This window comes from Pecten maximus, chromosome 14 (genome assembly GCF_902652985.1).
Source record: "Pecten maximus chromosome 14, xPecMax1.1, whole genome shotgun sequence".
Classification (NCBI taxonomy): domain Eukaryota; kingdom Metazoa; phylum Mollusca; class Bivalvia; order Pectinida; family Pectinidae; genus Pecten; species Pecten maximus.
Window position 1 is genome coordinate 6703929 of NC_047028.1, and position 25737 is coordinate 6729665.

The 25737-nt window shown below is 40.2% G+C and overlaps 3 protein-coding genes across 3 annotated transcripts; all 3 read right to left on the reverse strand.

Moving 5' to 3' along the window:
- Window positions 1-5754: 5754 nt before the first annotated feature.
- On the reverse strand, window positions 5755-6405 carry LOC117342677 (extensin-like). The gene has a single exon (XM_033904881.1). The coding sequence runs from the start codon at window positions 6403-6405 to the stop codon at window positions 5755-5757; it is 651 nt and encodes a 216-aa protein (XP_033760772.1).
- A 4-nt stretch (window positions 6406-6409) lies between these two features.
- LOC117342678 (leucine-rich repeat extensin-like protein 1) lies at window positions 6410-7726 on the reverse strand. The gene has a single exon (XM_033904882.1). The coding sequence runs from the start codon at window positions 7724-7726 to the stop codon at window positions 6410-6412; it is 1317 nt and encodes a 438-aa protein (XP_033760773.1).
- A 673-nt stretch (window positions 7727-8399) lies between these two features.
- LOC117342680 (extensin-3-like) lies at window positions 8400-9461 on the reverse strand. The gene has a single exon (XM_033904886.1). The coding sequence runs from the start codon at window positions 9459-9461 to the stop codon at window positions 8400-8402; it is 1062 nt and encodes a 353-aa protein (XP_033760777.1).
- Window positions 9462-25737: the final 16276 nt, after the last annotated feature.

Consider the following 25737-nt stretch of genomic DNA (forward strand, 5'->3'; position numbering starts at 1 on the left):
TCCCAACTGCTTTAAAGAAATAATGAAGTCCAGACTGTCTAAGGGTCTGAAAGACCTCAAGGATTGTTTTTACAACATGCATTCATAACTTAATGACTAGCACTGATTTAAAGGAATTACCTTTAATTCCCCTATGGGCCCCACCCCTTTGGCCCATTGGGGGTCAAAATCATCATTAATGCAAAATCTGTTTCGCTTTCCCCAAGGATGTTTCTGACCAATTTGGGTTCAAATCCATTCATATCTTTATGACTAGTAGCGATTTAAAGGAATTACCTCTATTTCCCCTATTGGGCCCCGCCTCTTTTGGCCCCTCGTGGATCAGAGTCATCGCTTATACAAAATCTGTTCCCCTTCCCATTTCCCAAAGGATGTTTCTGACTTAATTAATTTCAAATCCATTCATAACTTTATTACAAGTAGCGATTTAAAGAAATTACCTCTATTTCCCCTATTTGACCCCGCCTCTTTAGCCCCATGGGGATCAGTCATCATTATTACAAAATCTGTTTCACTTTCCCCAAAGATGTTTCTGACCAAATTTGGTTCAAATCCATTCATAACTTTATGACTAGTAGCGATTTAAAGGAATTACCTCTATTTCCCCTATTGGGCCCCGAAAGAGTCACCATTTATGCAAAATCTGTTCTCCTTCCCCCAAGGATGTTTCTGACCTTTGGTTCAAATCCATTCATTACTTTATGACTAGTAGCGATTTAAAGGAATTGTCTCAATTTCCCCTATTGGGCCCCGAAAGAGTCACCATTTATGCAAAATCTGTTCCCCTTCCCCCAAGGATGTTTCAAACCAAATTGGGCTGAAATCCATTCATAACTTTATTATCCCCTCGCGACGAAAGTCGGGGAGGGGATATAGCGTTCCGTTCGTATGTAAGTACGTACGTATGTTCCCTTTTTGTCAGCGCTCTTGCGACTTCATTTTGAACGGATTCTGACCAAACTTCATATAAGGGTCCAGCATGGGAATACCTCGAACGAGTTCGTGTTTCAGGGTGCCAAGGTCAAGGTCAAGGTCAGCGTTACTATTTATAGAAAATCTTTGTCAGCGCTCTTGCGACTTCATTTTGTAACGGATCCTGACCAAACTTCATATATGGGTCCAGCATGAGAATACCTTCGAATGAGTTCGTGTTTCAGGGTGCCAAGGTCAAGATTAAGGTCACTGTTACTATTTATAGAAAATCTTTGTCAGCACTCTTGCGACTTCATTTCTGAACGGATCCTGACCAAACTTCATATATGGGCCCAGCATTGGAATACCTCGAACAAGTTCGTGTTTTAGGGCGCCAAGGTCAAGGCCAATGTCACCATTACTATTTATAGAAAATCTTTGTCAGCGCTGTAATGCGACTTCATTTTTGAACGGATCCTGACCAAACTTCATATATGGGTCAAGCATGGCAATACCTCAAATAAGTTCGTGTTTCAGGGCGCCAAGGTTAAGGTCAAGGTCACTGTTACTATTTATAGAAAATCTTTGTCAGCGTTGTTATTTCAATGTCCTGCAATAACCCCACCCCCCATTTTGCATCAGAGTTCATGTGTTAGCACGCGAGGAGATTTGTATCGTTTGCGATGCCTTGTTACTAGTAGCGATTTTAAGGCATTACCTCTATTTCCCGTATTGGGCCCCTTCCCCCAAGGATGTTTCTGACCATATTGGGTTCAAATTCATTCATAAATTTATGACTAGTACAATTGTAGCAATTTAAAGGAATTGCCTCAATTTCCCCTATTGGGCCCCTTGCGGGTCAGAGTCACCATTTATGCAAAATCTGATCCCCTTCCGCCAAGGATGCTTCTGACCGAATTTGGTCAATATCCATTAAGAACTTTTTGACTAGTAGCGATTTGAAGCAAATGTTGACGGACGGACAACGGACGGACAATGGACGGACGACGGATGCTGGACGCCGCATCATGGCATAAGCTCACCGGACCTTTGGTCCAGGTGAGCTAAAAACTACACTGCCATCCATAAAACTACATAAAACATTAACCGCCATCTATAACAAAAAAACACTGTTGTCCATAAAAGCTACATAAGAAATTACACTACCATCCATAAAACTACACTACCATCCATAAAAACTACACTACCATCCGTAAAAAAAATAAACACCTTGAATAATGTTGAAAGTACATCACAAATATAACTGATTTCTTAAATATAGTTAGTTTGTCAGTGACAATGACAATTCTGTTATGAAAATAACCTATTATGAAATTTCGGAGAGGATCAAGGGAGGAACTATTTTCCGAGACATTCCAAAAACACATCATAACATTACACTAGGAAATATCCCTTCCAAAAATTTTATTATTCTGTGAAAATATGCTCTCAGTTTAACAAAATTTCTAGAAAGATATAACATTGCAAAAATGTTGCATTTTGAGGATTTATTAATTTATAACTTTATTGACTATTAATAGACTATAAAAACATTATTATAAGTTATCAGACAAAACAATTAAAATACACAATATAATTATTGTTACTGAATTTCAAAATGTTGTCTGCAGAGTTTATAGAAACTAATTATGGATGACAGTGTACTAGAGGTCTACAATATTATTATAACTTTCCTGGATCACATATTCCTAATGTTATTCATGCTACGGCCACAAAACACATCAAGGTCTAACGCTATATTTATACATAGTTCTCTGATATGTAATCTAATGTTCACCATATAATCTGTGGTGTGGCTAGCAGGTAGTAAGTATGATTTTAAATCACTTGTGAAAACATTGACACAATATATATAGCTTTTAGATAAAGCATGGATTTCTAAACATACAGTGTAATACTTTTGTGTGACTATCGACAGACAAAATGTAGATTGCTGAATACTAACTGTTAACATCAGAATAGCGTGACTGTACATATATATAATGTTCTACATAGATTGGTTGATTACATTAATATTGAGTGAGCCATTGGGACGAGATATATTGTAATGATCTGATATATATTATATGTTTTACATAGATTGGGTGAGTACATTAATATTGAGTGGGATGAGATATATTTTAGATGTACTGACAGAGGAATGTCAACCTAAACATGAAGGGTGCCAAAGTCAAGGTCACTTTCTATTTTAAGTAGTTCATCTACCCATTTAGAGATAAGACTAAAGCAACTTCATTTCTTAGTGATTTTTGATCCAACAATACACAGATAGGTCACATTATGAGCATACCTAGGAAGAGTTTATCTTTTTCCAGTTGTCCAGGAATGTGATAATTTTGCTACTCCTCGATATTTTCTCAATTTTCATTCATGGGTATTTTAATATACTTTGTATTAGAATATACGTTTTTTTAAAGACAATTAGATCTCCAGGATGATTAGTTAATTATCATACTTTCGCTCCACACTGTATGGTTATTACAGCTTGATAGAAGAAGCAGATGTTGAATCTTACAAAAAGGCGAGCTTTAAGTGAGAATGGCAGCTGAACTGTGGGGAAACTTGAAACACTCCTCCTCCACAAACCGATTAACTTATCGCCCTCTGGTGACCATTTCTTATATTAATTACATTCAATCTGATTTAAGAAGATACTTGTAATCTTTCTTCACACACATGGTTTTAAATTCAAGTTCTGTGTATGGAGCAGCATATTGATTCTTGCAAGCTCTGTTTGTCAATCGTATTAAAAAGTTACGGTAAAACAACTTATTCTCAATAACCAAGCGCCCCAATAATGGGACTGTATTATGATGGAATAATGGGTTACCAAGTGAGTTTCAAATTGATGACTTTTACCTTCTTTCAATGTTACAGGGGTCAAATGTGTTAAAATATTTAAATAACTTATCAATCCCCAGGGACACGATATAGGGCCAGTAGCAAGCTGGGATGAAGCGCTACCAAGTTTGTTCAAATAAATGACCCTGATCTTCTTTCAAGGTCACAAGTAAAATCTTGATACAGCTTCTCATTTACCAAGAGTCATGGGGTTATAGTATGGGGCCAATAGTATGTTGCAAATGGTGTTGAAATAAAAAATCTTTGACTTATTTTCAATGTCACCAGAGTGAAATATATTTTAAAATCTTACTTTTTAAATTACCAGTTTTGAAGGCCAAAGGTCATGTTATCTAACAACAACAAAAGTTGCTGAGATGAGGGCCTACCAAATGTTGTTCCATGAATGACCTTGATGAACTTTAATGTCACAGAGGTTTAATGTGCTAGTACCTGAAACTATTTATTCCTTAATGTTTAAAATATATTTCACACAAGTTATGATTTCATATATGATATTTTCTATAAAGTTGTACGAAAGACATACATAAGTACGTTCAAACATAAGATACAAATGAATTTCATCTAGCTAGATCAATCTATTTAAAATGAATTTCATCTAGCTAGATCAATCTATTTAAAAACAATCACATGGCCCAGATGTCATCATATTAGGGTTTACAATGTACTAGACAAATAGTAGGAAATATTTGTGTTCATTTTAAAATCGACAAGAAATTATCCTAGCGAAACAATGAAATTGTGATCCCAGCTGAATGCATTGATGAAAAACGTACACATATGTATTTACCCAGAATTTATGATCCCGTGACCCTTCAGCTTCAGATTTCTCAATTCACTAGATATAGGCGGTCAAGTTTTATATTGACTGAGGGTATTCTCACCAACTTTACTTGTCCCAACTGACCACAGGAAAGATATTTTGATGCTGACACTAGAAAGAGTTTTTAAAAGGTATAGATGTGAACAGCCAGAACTTATCCAGCTTATGGAGAATTCCGTTTAAAATCCCAAGGTTATAATGTTTGACATTTACCTCAAGGCTCTGAGGAGAAAGGATATTAATTTGAAAATGAAGAACATGTGATAGCAGGTCCACTGGACCTTTTGTTTTTCAATATTAAGTACTTATGTTCAATGCTGCTAACCAATGATATACACTTATGGGAAATAATGAACAATTAAGATAATACCCAAATTCAAAATATATTACAAATATACATTAAATTCACTATTAGGAGACTCAACATTTCAGGATTTACCAACAGAATCTCGTGAGACTCTCACATAAAAACTATACAATGATAAAGAGCTGATTTTAAAAAGTTCATACTGTCAAAGTGTCTATGACCAATAGTAGAATGTTCCATTGTGCTTGTTGTTCTGGACTATTTTTGTGGAATCCAGAGAGCTGGACAAGGTTTTTGTGATGTAATATTAACAAGATACAGTATTAGATAGTATTTCAGTACCAAGCTGTATTTGTTGGAAGTCCTGTGAGACACTCGATAACAAAGTATAGGCACGAACACAAAATTCCAATAATGGACGTTTAAAGTCAGCATTGTGCAGTGTACCAGTCATGATGGGCTCAAACTTAAGGACATTGTAATATTTCCTACATCTTTTCATCACAGATGTATGGCATTGTTTTTGTTGCAGGAGTTTTGTTATTGTTTAAATCAGTCAAACTATGCAATGGCAGATATTGTTTAGTTGAGTTTTGTTAGCTTTAATCACTTCAAAACACTAAATAAAATACCAGTACTTAAAATGCTTGTGCATGAATTACAAAAATACTCGAAAGACAAGAAATATTAACAGGTTTACTATTTTACATATAATAAATGGTATTAGCAGTCATAGCCATATTTATCTACACAACTTAAGCTTCTTACAGCATTGTCTGACATTACCAGTTAATTGCCTGCATTAAACTAACAAGTCTATTGCAACTTGTCATGGACGAGGTCTCTTTTTTTGGCAGGAGCTTGAGGACATGAAGATGGTGATGGAGGGCACATGAAGCTGAGGTGATGGAGGGCACATGAAGCTGATGATGGACAGGATATAAAGATGGTGATGGAGGGCACATGAAGCTGAGGTGATGGAGGGCACATGAAGCTGAGGTGATGGAGGGCACATGAAGCTGAGGTGATGGAGGGCGCATGAAGATGAGGTGATGGAGGGCACATGAAGCTGAGGTGATGGAGGGCACATTAAGCTGAGGTGATGGAGGGCGCATGAAGATGAGGTGATGGAGGGGACATGAAGCTGAGGTGATGGAGGGGACATGAAGCTGAGGTGATGGAGGGGATATGAATCTGGTGATGGAGGGCACATGAAGCTGAGGTGATGGAGGGGACATGAATCTGAGGTGATGGAGGGGACATGAAGCTGAGGTGATGGAGGGGATATGAATCTGGTGATGGAGGGCACATGAAGCTGAGGTGATGGAGGGCACATGAAGCTGGTGATGGAGGGCACATGAAGCTGAGGTGATGGAGGGGACATGAAGCTGAGGTGATGGAGGGGATATGAATCTGGTGATGGAGGGCACATGAAGCTGAGGTGATGGAGGGGACATGAATCTGGTGATGGAGGGCACATGAAGCTAAGGTGATGGAGGGCACATGAAGCTGAGGTGATGGAGGGCACATGAAGCTGGTGATGGAGGGCACATGAAGCTGGTGATGGAGGGCACATGAAGCTGAGGTGATGGAGGGCACATGAAGCTGGTGATGGAGGGCACATGAAGCTGAGGTGATGGAGGGCACATTAAGCTGATGTGATGGAGGGCACAGGAAGCTGTTGATGGAGGGCACATGAAGCTGTTGATGGAGGGCACATGAAGCTGGTGATGGAGGGCACATGGAGCTGATGATGGACGGGATATACAGATGGTGATGGAGGGGATGTGAAGCTGAGGTGATGGAGGGCACATGAAGCTGAGGTGATGGAGGGCACATGCAGCTGGTGATGGAGGGGATGTGAAGCTAGTGATGGAGGGACATGAAGATGGTGATGGAGGGCACATGAAGCTGAGGTGATGGAGGGCACATGAAGCTGATGATGGAGGGCACATGAAGCTGATGTGATGGAGGGGACATGAAGCTGAGGTGATGGAGGGGACATGGAGCTGAGGTGATGGAGGGCGCATGAAGCTGGTAATGGAGGGCACATGAAGCTGAGATGGAGGGACATGAAGCTGATGTGATGGAGGGGATATGAAGATGGTGATAGAGGGCACATGAAGCTGAGGTGATGGAGGGGACATGAAGATGGTGATGGAGGGCACATGAAGCTGAGGTGATGGAGGGGATTTGAAGCTGGTGATGGATGGCACATATAAGCTGGGGTGGTGGAGGGCACATGAAGCTGGTAATGGAGGGGATATGAAGCTGATGTGGTGGAGGGCACATGAAGCTGGTGATGGAGGGCACATGAAGCTGAGATGATGGAAGGCACATGAAGCTGGTGATGGAGGGCACATGAAGCTGAGATAATGGAGAGGATGTGAAGCTAGTGATGGAGGGCACATGAAGCTGGTGATGGAGGGGACATGAAGCTGAGGTGATGGAGGGGACATGATGCTGAGGTGATGGAGGGCACAGGAAGCTGTTGATGGAGAGCACATGAAGCTGTTGATGGAGGGCACATGAAGCCGAGGTGATGGAGGGGACATGAAGCTGGTGATGGAGGGGACATGAAGCTGAGATGATGGAGGGCACATGAAGCTGAGATGATGGAGGGCACATGAAGCTGATGTGATGGAGGGCACATGAAGCTGATGTGATGGAGGGCACATGGAGATGGAGATGGAGGGGACATGAAGCTGAGATGATGGAGGGGACATGAAGCTGAGATGATGGAGGGCACATGAAGCTGATGTGATGGAGGGCACATGAAGCTGAGGTGATGAAGGGCACATGAAGCTGGTGATGGAGGGCACATGAAGCTGGTGATGGAGGGCACATGAAGCTGGTGATGGAGGGGATGTGAAGCTGAGGTGATGGAGGGCACATGAAGCTGAGGTGATGGAGGGGACATGAAGCTAGTGATGGAGGGCACATGAAGCTGGTGATGGAGGGGATGTGAAGCTAGTGATGTAGGGGACATGAAGCTGGTGATGGAGGGGATGTGAAGCTGGTGATGGAGGGGATGTGAAGCTGGTGATGGAGGGGATGTGAAGCTGAGGTGATGGAGGGCACATGAAGCTGAGGTGATGTAGGGGACATGAAGCTAGTGATGGAGGGGACATGAAGCTGGTGATGGAGGGGATGTGAAGCTGAGGTGATGTAGGGGACATGAAGCTAGTGATGGAGGGGACATGAAGCTGGTGATGGAGGGGACATGAAGCTGATGTGATGGAGGGCACATGAAGCTGATGTGATGGAGGGCACATGAAGCTGAGGTGATTGAGGGCATATGAAGCTGAGATGATGGAGGGCACATGAAGCTGAGGTGATTGAGGGCACATGAAGCTGAGATGATTGAGGGCACATGAAGCTAGTGGAGGGCACTTAAAACTGAGGTGATGGAGGGCACGTTAAGCTGAGGTGATTGAGGGCACATGAAGCTGAGATGATGGAGGGCACATGAAGCTAGTGGAGGGCACTTAAAACTGAGGTGATGGAAGGCACGTTAAGCTGAGGTGATGGAGGGGACATGAAGATGGTGATGGAGGGCACATGAAGCTGAGGTGATGGAGAGGATTTGAAGCTGGTGATGGATGGCACATATAAGCTGGGGTGGTGGAGGGCACATGAAGCTGGTAATGGAGGGGATATGAAGCTGAGGTGGTGGAGGGCACATGAAGCTGGTGATGGAGGGCACATGAAGCTGAGATGATGGAAGGCACATGGAGCTGGTGATGGAGGGCACATGAAGCTGAGATAATGGAGAGGATGTGAAGCTAGTGATGGAGGGCACATGAAGCTGGTGATGGAGGGGACATGAAGCTGAGGTGATGGAGGGGATGTGAAGCTGGTGGTGGAGGGGACATGAAGCTGAGGTGATGGAGGGCACAGGAAGCTGTTGATGGAGGGCACATGAAGCTGTTGATGGAGGGCACATGAAGCTGTGATGATGGAGGGCACATGAAGCCGAGGTGATGGAGGGGACATGAAGCTGGTGATGGAGGGGACATGAAGCTGAGATGATGGAGGGCACATGAAGCTGAGATGATGGAGGGCACATGAAGCTGATGTGATGGAGGGCACATGAAGCTGATGTGATGGAGGGCACATGGAGATGGAGATGGAGGGGACATGAAGCTGAGATGATGGAGGGCACATGAAGCTGAGATGATGGAGGGCACATGAAGCTGATGTGATGGAGGGCACATGAAGCTGAGGTGATGAAGGGCACATGAAGCTGGTGATGGAGGGCACATGAAGCTGGTGATGGAGGGGATGTGAAGCTGATGTGATGGAGGGCGCATGAAGCTGAGGTGATGGAGGGGATATGAAGATGAGGTGATGGAGGGCACATGAAGCTGAGGTGATGGAGGGGACATGAAGATGAGGTGATGGAGGGCACATGAAGCTGAGGTGATGGAGGGCACATGAAGCTGAGGTGATGAAGGGCACATGAAGCTGATGTGATGGAGGGCACATGAAGCTGATGTGATGGAGGGGATGTGAAGCTAGTGATGTAGGGGACATGAAGCTAGTGATGGAGGGCACATGAAGCTAGTGATGGAGGGCACATGAAGCTGAGGTGATGGAGGGCACATGAAGCTGAGGTAATGGAGGGGATGTGAAGCTAGTGATGGAGGGCACATGAAGCTGAGGTGATGGAGGGCACATGAAGCTGAGGTAATGGAGGGGATGTGAAGCTAGTGATGGAGGGGACATGAAGCTGAGGTGATGGAGGGGATGTGAAGCTGAGGTGATGGAGGGGATGTGAAGCTAGTGGAGGGCACTTAAAACTGAGGTGATGGAGGGCACGTTAAGCTGAGGTGATGGAGGGGATGGGTTAGGATGTGTCTTCCAGTCTTGTAACTGTAATCTTGATTTGAATACCTTAATCAATAGCTAGTATTAACTGCTGACGGTGTCTGTCCAGTCTTGAGTCTGATTGAATCTTTCTCCACATAAAGCATTAGGAATGTGTCGCATACGCTTCTGAGCACTGCTCCATCATTTATAGACCCCCTTACCGCATTTCTTGCAGAAAACCAATAACATTCGTCTGCAATACATTGGTGTACTCTAGCTCAAGGCAATTAGTTAACTGAGGCTGAAAATGTTCCATTTCGGGTAATTTTGATGTGTGTTGTGGAACATTTTGTATGTATGTATAAATATGGTAGGTTTTGTGACTAACCAGAGTAGATGTATGTTTCTCAGTTCAGTGTTGTGAAAATCAAAACAGTTACTAGATAAGAGCAATGATGAATTAGGTCACCCATTTGATATAAATTTAATATATGAAATTTAATTTGCGCAATCATAACTTAGCACAATGCTTCCAACGAGAATAGCACAAAAATAGATTATTGCTAAAATTTGTATATTTACAGTAATTTGTTTTAAAAAAAGCTAGATAATAAAATATTGTTTTACAGGGATCAGCAATATCCTGGTCATCTTTGTTGAGTCTATGTGAAACCAACCTGGACTTGTGGAAGTAAATTTAAATCCTTCTTACAGTATATGGGAGAGAATATGTTTTTTTACATGAAAACTGCAATGGTTCATGTATTATAAGGGATTTTCTACAGACTGGTTTTTGCTTAAGTCAGATAATGTCATGTGCTTGTCCTTGTGTTTGTTTGCTGGGTTGGTCACTGATAACAGCTAAGGTTGTTTTCATGAAACCTTCCGTAAATTCTGTAACTATTTCAAAAAAAAAAATTGAAAGTGAAGGAATTTCCTTAAGGTAAAGAACATTGTTAAAACCATGCAGGGCCTGAATATGGTCTAGTTAAAATTATAGATGTCACTGTATCTCAATATCTAATTAATAAGATATCATCTTAGTTGTCATCAATGTAGGTATGTATTACACAACTAAGGAAGGCTTACAGCTCGTAATATGTTGTAGTGGGACTAGACCGAGATAAGCACCAGGGGCCAGGTAGCTCAAATAGTTAGAGCGTCCATCTTAAGTTTGGAAGACCTGGGTTCGAGTCCTGGTCTTGTTGTTGCATTTTTCCTCTCTTGTTAGATGTGTGCCCAATGTAGTCCATTTCTGCCACAATATTTTGTGTGTGTTGGTGTAGGATGGAGAGCCACAACCATAGACTGAGCTAGTTCCTTTGTAGCCAGAGGCGTTTATATTAGGATACAGGCTACACTGGCCTGCTTGTGTTAAACAGTGCCCGTTTGATTTTACATTTTCCAATCAGTGATGGTATCTTATGTTTTATTGACAACTTTCACAACATGGTAGACATTCAGCCATCCTGAAAATTAACAGCCCACAGCAAGAGGTGAAATAAAACTGTCCATCTACTACAGCTATGTGATTACAAGGTAAAACATACTAAAAGATATACATGTATTTAAAATGTTCTTATGGCATTAATGCAAAAATATTTCCAATGTTTATTAAAGAGGGTGATAAAATTAACTTCTTAAAAGAGTCACATCAGCAATGTGCATGCTTTTAAACCTGAGCTTAAAATGATTGTTATATAGCAATTGGCTTGATATTTGCATAAACCTACTTTCTATTTATAGTCCTATTGCATTCAGCAGAACTCAAATTATTGTGCATAACCTTAATTTAGTTACAATGTAGTTACAAAGAACCTGACCTTTGACGTCAAGTCAAGTCAAAGTGATCACAAGCGGGTACATTCATTGAGTAAGCGCTGGATATAATCCGAGTATAATCTGCCGGAACTTGAGATATTATGCAAAACTGATTTTCTATTTATAGTAACAGTGACCTTTACCTTTGACCCCTGAACCTGAAAAGCTATTCAAAGCAGTCACGTTCTTAAATGAAGCACCGGATAAAGTCTGAGTGTAATTGTCTAAACAGTGATGAAGATATTTTGCAGAAAAAGAAAAGGGAGCAGACAACCTGATTGTTAAATTGAAGGCCCTCCATCTGACGATGTGGACCCTGCTAATAGTATTTTTAGTTAGTACCCAGGATATGCACTTTGAAAAATGTCTTTATACTCCTTCTGAAAAAATTATCCTCTTTATGTACGGTAAGCATGTTCCTACATGTAGATTTGTGATAAATAAACTCCATGACAGATTACACAAGACTTATTACATCATTGATTTCCATTGTGCACATTTTAACATTCTTGCAAAAAGCAAATGTCATATGAAGATGGGCTTACTGTAGCATTTAGGAAAATCCATGGTGAAATTCATAGCTAAACCCTCAGGACCATGTTGTTATAGGAGATGCTAGTGTTAGATGGAACACTTTATAATATGGATCAACTGATAATAGAAGCCATCAACAGAGAATGGACCAGGAAAAAGAAAAAGGGAAAATATTATTGTAGAGATTTGTAGACCAGGAAAAAGACAAAGGGAAAATATCATTGTAGAGATTTGTAGACCAGGAAAAAGACAAAGGGAAAATATTATTGTAGAGATTTGTAGACCAGGAAAAAGACAAAGGGAAAATATTATTGTAGAGATTACCAGGATAAAGACAAAGGAAAAATATCATTGTAGAGATTTGTAGACCAGGAAAAAGACAAAGGGAAAATATCATTGTAGAGATTTGTAGACCAGGAAAAAGACAAAGGGAAAATATCATTGTAGAGATTACCAGGATAAAGACAAAGGGAAAATATCATTGTAGAGATTACCAGGATAAAGACAAAGGGAAAATATCATTGTAGAGATTACCAGGATAAAGACAAAGGGAAAATGTTATACAAACATCTATGGAATTCATTTCTGCATTTTGCTAGTGGAAAGTTATTGCTTAATGAGTTTGTCCTTCGAACCTAACTTGGCCTTCATCATACCGATCTGAAACTGTTACCTATGCTTTTTGCAAGTCAGAAGTTATGGCCCAGACAATCATCTTGGATGGAGACAAATAAACTGATGACAGGTGTGAATTGCATTATTTAACTAGTATCTATGAGTCTAGCTAACATCTGTGAGTCAGAAGTATATGTCCGAGACAAATATAGACTGGAAATTTTTTTGTTTTTGTTTAACGTCCTATTAACAGCCAGGGTCATTTAAGGACGTGCCAGGTTTTGGAGGTGGAGGAAAGCCGGAGTACCCGGAGAAAAACCACCGGCCTACAGTTAGTACCTGGCAACTGCCCCACGTAGGTTTCGAACTCGCAACCCAGAGGTGGAGGGCTAGTGTTAAAGTGTCAGGACACCTTAACCACTCGGCCACCGCGGCCCCTAGACTGGACAAACAGACAGACCGACTACAGGTTTGAATATATTATGTTGTTATGTTTGTAAGTATATTAATTGCCCCACACAACTGATACGACTGTCATGCACTGTGTGGGAATGTTTCCATGGTGGCGTGCAATTTATTGAATTGTATGACGACAGACAATTTCATCCAACGAAATTAATTCCTTATCAATTTATAGACGGGCATTGGCTCAATGATGTAAGTGTTAGAGGCGATAAGGGGACATCTGGTCACCATAAGCTGTCCTTTATTGTCCGTGTGGACCGGCACCGCAATCCAACAGTGATCAATATACACCACACAAATATAACAAAATCAATGACAGCGGATACCTGTTAATACAGACCAGCCACACTGTGACATTTCTATGAGGATCAAACATGTACAAAGACAATGATTACTATACCACACAACATGAGGTCTTTTTCTGCAGTCATTGCTTTGACCCATTAATGACCATATAGGACGTAACATCACATTCAGGTTTCCTGATTCTGAAGGTGTTTCAAAGAAATTTTAAGTTAAACTGAAAGACACCAAACTTAAAAGTTTAAACTATACTCCTCAGCTCACAAAGGGGGTATACTCTGTTTATTATAGACTACACTCCTCAGCTCACAAGGGGGTATACTCTGTTTATTATAGACCACACTCCTCAGACCACAAGGGGGTATACTCTCTGTTTATTATAGACCACACTCCTCAGACCACAAGGGGGTATACTCTGTTTATTATAGACCACACTCCTCAGACCACAAGGGGGTATACTCTGTTTATTATAGACCACACTCCTCAGACCACAAGGGGGTATACTCTGTTATTATAGACCACACTCCTCAGACCATAAGGGGGTATACTCTGTTTATTATAGACCACACTCCTCACCTCACAAGGGGGTATACTCTGTTTATTATAGACCACACTCCTCACCTCACAAGGGGGTATACTCTGTTTATTATAGACCACACTCCTCAGACCACAAGGGGGTATACTCTCTGTTTATTATAGACCACACTCCTCAGACCACAAGGGGGTATACTCTCTGTTTATTATAGACCACACTCCTCACCTCACAAGGGGGTATACTCTGTTTATTATAGACCACACTCCTCACGTCACAAGGGGGTATACTCTGTTTATTATAGACCACACTCCTCAGCTCACAAGGGGGTATACTCTGTTTATTATAGACCACACTCCTCACCTCACAAGGGGGTATACTCTCTGTTTATTATAGACCACACTCCTCAGACCACAAGGGGGTATACTCTCTGTTATTATAGACCACACTCCTCAGCTCACAAGGGGGTATACTCTGTTTATTATAGACCACACTCCTCACCTCACAAGGGGGTATACTCTCTGTTTATTATAGACCACACTCCTCAGACCACAAGGGGGTATACTCTGTTTATTATAGACCACACTCCTCACCTCACAAGGGGGTATACTCTGTTTATTATAGACCACACTCCTCAGACCACAAGGGGGTATACTCTCTGTTTATTATAGACCTCACTCCTCAGCTCACAGGGGGTATATACTTTGTTTATTATAGACCACATTCCTCAGACCACAAGGGGGTATACTCTCTGTTTATTATAGAACACACTCCTCAGCTCACAAGGGGGTATACTCTCTGTTTATTATAGACCACACTCCTCACCTCACAAGGGGGTATACTCTGTTTATTATAGACCACAAGGGGGTATACTCTCTGTTTATTATAGACCACACTCCTCACCCCACAAGGGGGTATACTCTGTTTATTATAGACCACACTCCTCACCTCACAAGGGGGTATACTCTGTTTATTATAGACCACACTCCTCACCTCACAAGGGGGTATACTCTGTTTATTATAGACCACACTCCTCAGACCACAAGGGGGTATACTCTGTTTATTATAGACCACAAGGGGGTATACTCTCTGTTTATTATAGACCACACTCCTCACCCCACAAGGGGGTATACTCTGTTTATTATAGACCACACTCCTCACCTCACAAGGGGGTATACTCTGTTTATTATAGACCACACTCCTCACCTCACAAGGGGGTATACTCTGTTTATTATAGACCACACTCCTCAGACCACAAGGGGGTATACTCTCTGTTTATTATAGACCACACTCCTCAGACCACAAGGGGGTATACTCTCTGTTTATTATAGACCACACTCCTCACCTCACAAGGGGGTATACTCTGTTTATTATAGACCACACTCCTCACGTCACAAGGGGGTATACTCTGTTTATTATAGACCACACTCCTCAGCTCACAAGGGGGTATACTCTGTTTATTATAGACCACACTCCTCACCTCACAAGGGGGTATACTCTCTGTTTATTATAGACCACACTCCTCAGACCACAAGGGGGTATACTCTCTGTTATTATAGACCACACTCCTCAGCTCACAAGGGGGTATACTCTGTTTATTATAGACCACACTCCTCACCTCACAAGGGGGTATACTCTCTGTTTATTATAGACCACACTCCTCAGACCACAAGGGGGTATACTCTGTTTATTATAGACCACACTCCTCACCTCACAAGGGGGTATACTCTGTTTATTATAGACCACACTCCTCAGACCACAAGGGGGTATACTCTCTGTTTATTATAGACCTCACTCCTCAGCTCACAGGGGGTATATACTTTGTTTATTATAGACCACATTCCTCAGACCACAAGGGGGTATACTCTCTGTTTATTATAGAACACACTCCTCAGCTCACAAGGGGGTATACTCTCTGTTTATTATAGACCACACTCCTCACCTCACAAGGGGGTATACTCTGTTTATTATAGACCACAAGGGGGTATACTCTCTGTTTATTATAGACCACACTCCTCACCCCACAAGGGGGTATACTCTGTTTATTATAGACCACACTCCTCACCTCACAAGGGGGTATACTCTGTTTATTATAGACCACACTCCTCACCTCACAAGGGGGTATACTCTGTTTATTATAGACCACACTCCTCAGACCACAAGGGGGTATACTCTGTTTATTATAGACCACAAGGGGGTATACTCTCTGTTTATTATAGACCACACTCCTCACCCCACAAGGGGGTATACTCTGTTTATTATAGACCACACTCCTCACCTCACAAGGGGGTATACTCTGTTTATTATAGACCACACTTCTCACCTCACAAGGGGGTATACTCTGTTTATTATAGACCACACTCCTCAGACCACAAGGGGGTATACGCTGTTTATTATAGACCACACTCCTCAGACCACAAGGGGGTATACTCTGTTTATTATAGACCACACTCCTCAGCTCACAAGGGGGTATACTCTGTTTATTATAGACCACACTCCTCAGACCACAAGGGGGTATACTCTGTTTATTATAGACCACACTCCTCAGACCACAAGGGGGTATACTCTGTTTATTATAGACCACACTCCTCAGCCCACAAGGGGGTATACTCTGTTTATTATAGACCACACTCCTCACCTCACAAGGGGGTATACTCTCTGTTTATTATAGACCACACTCCTCAGACCACAAGGGGGTATACTCTGTTTATTATAGACCACACTCCTCACCTCACAAGGGGGTATACTCTGTTTATTATAGACCACAAGGGGGTATACTCTCTGTTTATTATAGACCACACTCCTCACCCCACAAGGGGGTATACTCTGTTTATTATAGACCACACTCCTCACCTCACAAGGGGGTATACTCTGTTTATTATAGACCACACTCCTCAGACCACAAGGGGGTATACTCTGTTTATTATAGACCACACTCCTCAGCTCACAAGGGGGTATACTCTGTTTATTATAGACCACACTCCTCAGACCACAAGGGGGTATACTCTCTGTTTATTATAGACCACACTCCTCAGCTCACAAGGGGGTATACTCTGTTTATTATAGACCACACTCCTCAGCCCACAAGGTGGTATACTCTGTTTATTATAGACCACACTCCTCAGACCACAAGGGGGTATACTCTGTTTATTATAGACCACACTCCTCAGCTTACAAGGGGGTATACTCTGTTATTATAGACCACACTCCTCACCTCACAAGGGGGTATACTCTGTTTATTATAGACCACACTCCTCAGATCACAAGGGGGTATACTCTGTTTATTATAGACCACACTCCTCAGCCGACAAGGGGGTATACTCTGTTTATTATAGACCACACTCCTCAGACCACAAGGGGGTATACTCTGTTTATTATAGACCACACTCCTCAGACCACAAGGGGGTATACTCTGTTTATTATAGACCACACTCCTCACCTCACAAGGGGGTATACTCTGTTTATTATAGACCACACTCCTCAGACCACAAGGGGGTATACTCTGTTTATTATAGACCACACTCCTCACCTCACAAGGGGGTATACTCTCTGTTTATTATAGACCACAAGGGGGTATACTATCTGTTTATTATAGACCGCACTCCTCAGACCACAAGGGGGTATACTCTGTTTATTATAGACCACACTCCTCAGACCACAAGGGGGTATACTCTCTGTTTATTATAGACCACACTCCTCACCTCACAAGGGGGTATACTCTGTTTATTATAGACCACACTCCTCAGACCACAAGGGGGAATACTCTCTATTTTTCATAATTTTCCCTTTATCTTTTAATGATCCAGAGCAAATTTGGTCCAAATCCATGAGATCAAAGAAATGTTCAATGGCTAAATGCATGTGTCCTAATTAGGACTGTTGAGTTATAAACATAACATACCTGTGTATAATGACCATAAGATACAGTTGTGTGTGTTCAACCGTCTGTCCAGGAAACACACCTGTGTATAAAAACCATAAGATACATTTGTGTGTAAGCTGCTTTCCAGGAAACATACCTGTGGGGGGAGGGTATATAACACAGTTGTGGAAATAAAGCAGGAGTATTAATTCTTTGGATGGTTGATTCACTAGTTTAGAACATCTAGCTAAATATCGTCAATGAGTTATAATTGTAGAGCAAATTTCAAATTTGATTCAGCCATTTCCTGACAATCAGATTTCAGTAACTGGACAACAGTAACAAGACAGTTCAGCGATTTACAGTCCCCCACTGAATGTGAAGCTATATGCCAAGAATGCATAAATAAATCCAATGTATATTTACTGATATGTGGTGTCCTTTCACCATAAAATTGGATCTGGTGACACCTATATATAGAGAATACATGGTCAGTGTCTTAAAATATAAGCTGTATTTTGGCGAGGGTAAAGAAAGACAAAAGTGGCGAGCCTTGGCGAGCCACTTTTGTCTTTCTGTCCCGAGCCAAAAATACAGCTTATATTTTAAGACACTGACCATGCATTCTATTTATCCTGCAACAGTCATAAAAATACTCATAAAAATAATCATTTTGAATTGAAACGGTGTAAAATGATAGAAATATGTTCCCTTTTAAACGTAGTTTCACTTTGAAGTAGGTCAGTCGAACTGACGCACGTGCTCAGATTCCAAAATACAGCTGTTTTCCGTCACTGCCGTATACAGCAAAAATATATACGGTGGGTGTATTCCGATAATGCGGTGGCAGTTGCAGGATAAACAGTATTAGATTGCATTTGGTGGTATGAATTTTAGCAATTCAGATGTGATAATGAAAAATTCAAAAGAGGCATTGTGATTAATTTGATCAATGATATCACCCATTCTAGGGTGTACAATCAACCGTGCTTATTTGAACTGAAAATATATATCTTATTCAAATTTGGTGTATTTTACCAATGTAAACCAATTATGTTGATACTGCCTCCTGAATAAGAAATATTTGATATCCAAATCAGGTAAATTGTATTTAAAAGAAAATATCATACATTACATGTGCATACAGATGTATCAGGATCATACTGTATGGAATCTGAATAACTAAAGCATTAGAAACATAAATGGAAGAATCAGGTTTATTGTGTGCATGGGCCCGATCACAGTAGTTCTGAAGTGTGAATGTAAGTCAGAGAGACTATTGTTAGGCACGTAACACACTGCCTCATTTAGGTGAACGCATGCCCCAACTATGAAGTGCCTGTGTTTAAAAGTGTAGAAGATAAGAGCTCGGACCAAGTTTTTCTTTGATGTAGGTCAAAGGTCACAATGTAGGTCAGAGTGACCTACGTTTGGCTCATAACACACTGCCTCATTCAGGTGAACACATGCCCCAAGTATGAAGTGCAAGTGTTAAGAAATGTAGAGGATAGAGCCCAGACAACATTTTTCTTTGATAGAGTCAAAGGTCATAATGTAGGTCAGTGACCTTCTTTTGGTATGCGACACACTGCCTCATCTAGGTGAACCGTTGCCCCAAGTATGAAGTGCCAGAAACATGTTCAAAAGTGTAGGAGATAGAGCCCACACAACATTTTCCATTGATGTAGGTCAAATGCCACAATGTAGGTAAGAGTGACCTACCAGTACTTTTGGTATGCGACATGCAACCTCATCTAGGAGAACCAATGTCCCAACGTATGAAGTGGTGATGTGGATAAGTGTATAGAGCTCTGACAAGATAATGTGTGGAAGGACGGACAGAATGACAGAGGGACACTAGGCAAAACTATAGGGTTTTCCAGTGGGAGACCAATAAATTTCCAGTTGAAGTAAAGCGTATTCTTCAATTACCTCTTTCTATAAAATAGTGACATTCTTACACCCATTCATTACCAAATTTTTATACTTTATTCAGAAAATGGTAATTAATTATGTTCAATACTTATTTTACAATTCTATGTAAGTATAATCTTGAAACATTTACAGTGAATGATAATATACTGTATAACATTAAATGTTTGTGTGTACTTTCTTTCGTGAACTGGAGCTTTCAAATTATTTCATGTGTAAAACTTTTGCACTTAGTCCTTGCAACAACAATATAACAATAAGACATGTTTGTTCTGTTTATATTCCTTGATCCATAGCAACCACGGAAAGTTAATACACAACGAAAGTTTACACACAACAAAAGTTTCATGTTATACAATAGATACACTATATAACATTCCAGCATTACAGATTTGTTGACTCTTTCAGCATCTGTTACCTGGTATCAATATGCATTTTTGTATCTTCATTCCTTTGTGATGAATTGTAGATCAAACTTTTAGTTATTTTGTCTGGGTCTGTGAGAAAATGTTTATGGAATTTCTCAGACTTGTCCACTCAAAAATTTTGGTAAGACACTTTAAATTAACCACAAATGTATGGCAGACGTCATCAAATCCTGGTCAATATATATTTCTTCAAAATGAATTCGAAAAAAAATCAACAAAACCACAAATTGAAATTGATACGTATGAAATGTTTATTGCACACATTCAGCTCAACACAATGACAACTTAAAAAAGTTTGACTCAGCTCATAATTCTGCCACGGGAGAATCATAACAGTTGCATACTTATACTTAGTCACTTATTCATAAATAAATTCTCAAGTATGTGGCATACTAAAACAAGATATATACATGCAAGCTAAATAAATATCAGTCTAATGAGTACAACAATGGTCAGATAGCAACAGTATTGTTTGAGAAAACACATCAATTATCACACACAAGTATTTTCTGTTATTGGCATTAAGGTGAAATCTAGGTTTATACATTCTAGTTCAGTTTTCTGATACAGGATCTAAATATGACCCTCTTCACCGGACTCCAAGAAAGGATATAACAGTATGTAAATATACATGTAATACCCAAAATGAAATGTGACATCACGTTATCTATAAAACCTGAACACTAGTTCAATACTTATACAAATGTCCTGTTTGATCCAGAAATCATCGATCCTGTCTGGGTTTTTTTTTTAAAGTTCCATGGCTATTCCATAAAATCAGAGAAATAATTCAAATACAACTTATGATTGACAATATTTTCTAAAATTATATCTGAATTAGATCAGTGTGCCTTTAACCCAACAATTTATGTGTAAGCAAATGCTCAGTGTAAAAAGTTAAAGAGAAGCAAAGAGAAGCAAATTCTGTAAATGGATTTGTTCTCATCTCAGCCTCAACCAGAATTCATTTTCAACTTTTTCTGAACAAAATACAAGAACAGTAGTGAAATGAACAATTAAAATGTGATAATACTATGAAGTGGAGAAAACATCTAGATTAAAAACTCAATTTCATCCAATCCCCCAAAAAACTAATTAAACATAGTCAAGACTCTGATACATATGTATAATCAGCTTTGTGGCCACACTGACAATTAATGATACACTGACAATCCAGCGTGCTTAACTTAAATATGTTAAAATTACTATGGTATACTATATAGTGATCATTTAAAACAAGAGGCCTGGAGGGCTTGTATCTCTCAACTGGATATAGCATTGAATATTTCCCCTATTGGGCCCCACACCAATCCCCTGGGGGAGGGGGGGGGGGGGGGGGGGGGGGGGGGGGGGGGGGCAGATAAACCATTTATACAAAATTGGTTCCAAGGATGCTTCAGACCATATGTAGATAAGATCCTTTCATTCCCACAGAAAAGGGATTTTAAAGAATTATTATTTTTTTATATTCCCCCTATTGTGGGCCCTGCTGTATAATTGTCAGACCTCCGGGGGCCAGACCAACCATTTATACAAAAGTGGTTCCCCCTCGACCGGAGGATGCTCCACACCAAATTTAGTTGAAATCTACTCAGTTGTTCATCACTAGTAGTGATTTTTAGGAACAACGGATGCTGCACCATGTAATAAGGTCAATGGTGTCTTGGGCCAGGCGAGCTAAAAATGCATGTATATATATATATTAATTGTGTAATTGTATTAGGTAAATATCAATGTTCTAAAAATGTGCTTTTGTAAATAAGATATATGCGAGTGGACACTGTATGTACATCCTCTTTCCTTATAAATACTCAAACTGAAATGCTTCATTCTTGTATTCATTTCATTCCACTTTAATTAATCTTCATCAGAACTATTTCAAATTATTGATTTCCCAGTTGAAATTGCATATTTTACAGTACACTGTATAATCATATGTATTACCTCTATATACAGCATGGCACTGATACACAAGTTACAAAATATATAGCCTAAAGCAAAACTTATTAATGTAGTTACTGGAACCTGTCTTATCCAGTTATACCCCAATATAAACTCCTTCAGACATGTGTAACCTTGAAATTCACCAGTTCACATTGTAAATTTCAACTAAGATCTACGATTACTAAATAAATCTTTAAGCTTCTTTAATATGAACAGAAAGTTTGAATATCCCTTGTGATAGGATTATACTTTGTCAAAAGTTTTGGATTTTCAATCTGGGAGTTTCATCATTCATAAAATTTCAAGCTTCAGAAAACAAGAGATCCCAGAGGGATCTTGGCGCCCACCATTGAATGATCTTCGTAAGTTCCATGTCAGATTGATCTTTTCTCTACTTTTCCCTTCATTTTACTAATCTGTGCAAATTGAGACATCCCTCCAGTACTTTTCAAACAAGGGAATCCTAGCTATATAAGAAATTTGAGATTTAACGGTCTGTTTGTTTGCCAGGTTGTTTTAAGGACAGACTGGTCCAAAAATGCAATACAAGGGACCAAGGGGAACCTACTTATGAAATTTGAGAAAGATCCATTCAGTACTTTGAGAAATAGAGATAACAAACTTCAATTGTCAAAATCCAAGATGGCGGTCTGTCGGCCATATTGTTTTCCAATTGATCTCAAAATGCAATAAGCATAAAGAGGCACCAAGGGGAACCTACATATGAAATTTGAGAAAGATCTCTTCAGTACTTTCTCAGAAATAGCGATAACAAACTTCAATTGTCAAAATCCAAGATGGCTGCCTGTCGGCCATGTTATTTTCAGATTGGTCTCAAAATGCAATAAGCATAAAGAGGCACCAAGGGGAACCTCCATATAAAATTTGAGAAAGATCCCTTCAGTACTTTCTCAGAAATAGCGATAACAAACTTCCATTGTCAAAATCCAAGATGGCTGACTGTCGGCCATGCTATTTTCAGATTGGTCTCAAAATGCAATATGCATAACTAGGCACCAAGGGAAACTTACATATGAAATTTGAGAAAGATCCCTTCAGTACTTTCTCAGAAATAGTGATAACAAACTTCAATTGTCAAAATCCAAGATGGCTGCCTGTCGGCCATGTTGTTTTCAGATTGGTCTCAAAACGCAATATGCATAACTAGGCACCAAGGGGAACCTTCATATGAAATTTGAGAAAGATCCCTTCAGTACATTCTCAGAAATAGAGATAACAAACTTCAATCGTCAAAATCCAAGATGGCTGCATGTCGGCCATGTTGTTTTCCGATTGGTTTCAAAACGCAATATGCATAACTAGGCACCAAGGGGAACCTACATATGAAATTTGAGAAAGATCCCTTCAGTACTTTCTCAGAAATAGCGATAACAAACTTCAATTGTCAAAATCCAAGATGGCTGCCTGTCGGCCATGTTGTTTTCCGATTGGTCTCAAAACGCAATTTGTATAACTAGGCACCAAGGGGAACCTACATATGAAATTTGAGAAAGATCCCTTCAGTACTTTCTCAGAAATAGCGATAACAAACTTCAATTGTCAAAATCCAAGATGGCTGCCTGTCGGCCATGTTGTTATCCGATTGGTCTCAAAACGCAATATGCACAACTAGGCACCAAGGGGAACCTTCATATGAAATTTGAGAAAGATCCCTTCAGTACATTCTCAGAAATAGCGATAACAAACTTCAATCGTCAAAATCCAAGATGGCTGCCTGTCGGCCATGTTGTTTTCCGATTGGTCTCAAAACGCAATTTGTATAACTAGGCACCAAGGGGAACCTACATATGAAATTTGAGAAAGATCCCTTCAGTACTTTCTCAGAAATAGCGATAACAAACTTCAATTGTCAAAATCCAAGATGGCTGCCTGTCGGCCATGTTGTTATCCGATTGGTCTCAAAACGCAATATGCACAACTAGGCACCAAGGGGAACCTTCATATGAAATTTGAGAAAGATCCCTTCAGTACATTCTCAGAAATAGCGATAACAAACTTCAATCGTCAAAATCCAAGATGGCTGCCTGTCGGCCATGTCGTTATCCGATTGGTCTCAAAACCCAATATGCATAACTAGGCACCAAGGGGAACCTTCATATGAAATTTGAGAAAGATCCCTTCAGTACATTCTCAGAAATAGAGATAACAAACTTCAATCGTCAAAATCCAAGATGGCTGCATGTCGGCCATGTTGTTTTCCGATTGGTTTCAAAATGCAATATGCATAACTAGGCACCAAGGGGAACCTACATATGAAATTTGAGAAAGATCCCTTCAGTACTTTCTCAGAAATAGCGATAACAAACTTCAATTGTCAAAATCCAAGATGGCTGCCTGTCGGCCATGTTGTTTTCCGATTGGTCTCAAAACGCAATTTGCATAACTAGGCACCAAGGGGAACCTACATATGAAATTTGAGAAAGATCCCTTCAGTACTTTCTCAGAAATAGCGATAACAAACTTCAATTGTCAAAATCCAAGATGGCTGCCTGTCGGCCATGTTGTTATCCGATTGGTCTCAAAACGCAATATGCATAACTAGGCACCAAGGGGAACCTTCATATGAAATTTGAGAAAGATCCCTTCAGTTCATTCTCAGAAATAGCGATAACAAACTTCAATCGTCAAAATCCAAGATGGCTGCCTGTCGGCCATGTTGTTTTCCGATTGGTCTCAAAACGCAATATGCATAACTAGGCACCAAGGGGAACCTACATATGATATTTGAGAAAGATCCCTTTAGCACTTTCTCAGAAATAGCGATAACAAACTTCAATCGTCAAAATCCAAGATGGCTGCCTGTCGGCCATGTTGTTTTCCGATTGGTCTCAAAACGCAATATGCATAACAAGGCACCAAGGGGAACCTACATATGAAATTTGAGAAAGATCCCTTCAGTACTTTCTCAGAAATAGCGATAACAAACTTCAATTGTCAAAATCCAAGATGGCTGCCTGTCGGCCATGTTGTTTTCCGATTGTTCTCAAAACGCAATATGCATAACTAGGCACCAAGGGGAACCTACATATGAAATTTGAGAAAGATCCCTTCAGTACTTTCTGAGAAATAGCGATAACAAGAATTGTTTACGGACGGAGGGACGGACGGACGGACGGACGGACGGAGGGACGGACGGACGACGGACCACGGACGCAGGGCGATTTGAACAGCCCACCATCTGATGATGGTGGGCTAAAAATAAACTCACAGACCTCATAACAAACGTTACAGTATACAATGTAATAAATATTGAATAATAAAGACAAGATTTCCTGTTAATTACACATATATGTAGTAAAATGTGGATAAAAAATCAGAAATCTCCTCTTCCTCACTTCCTCAGAATGGGGAAAGTTAAGTTAACTGGCAAGTTCTGAGCTATTTTCCAGAGATTTATACTTTTTACAGCTAGCTTACATGAAGCAAAGTCTTTTGTGAAATCCAACAAATGCAATTAAAAATGAAAGACTTGACTATCAGAAATGTAAAAATATTTCACAAGATAATCACTACCAGGTACAAGTACACTGTATATATCATATG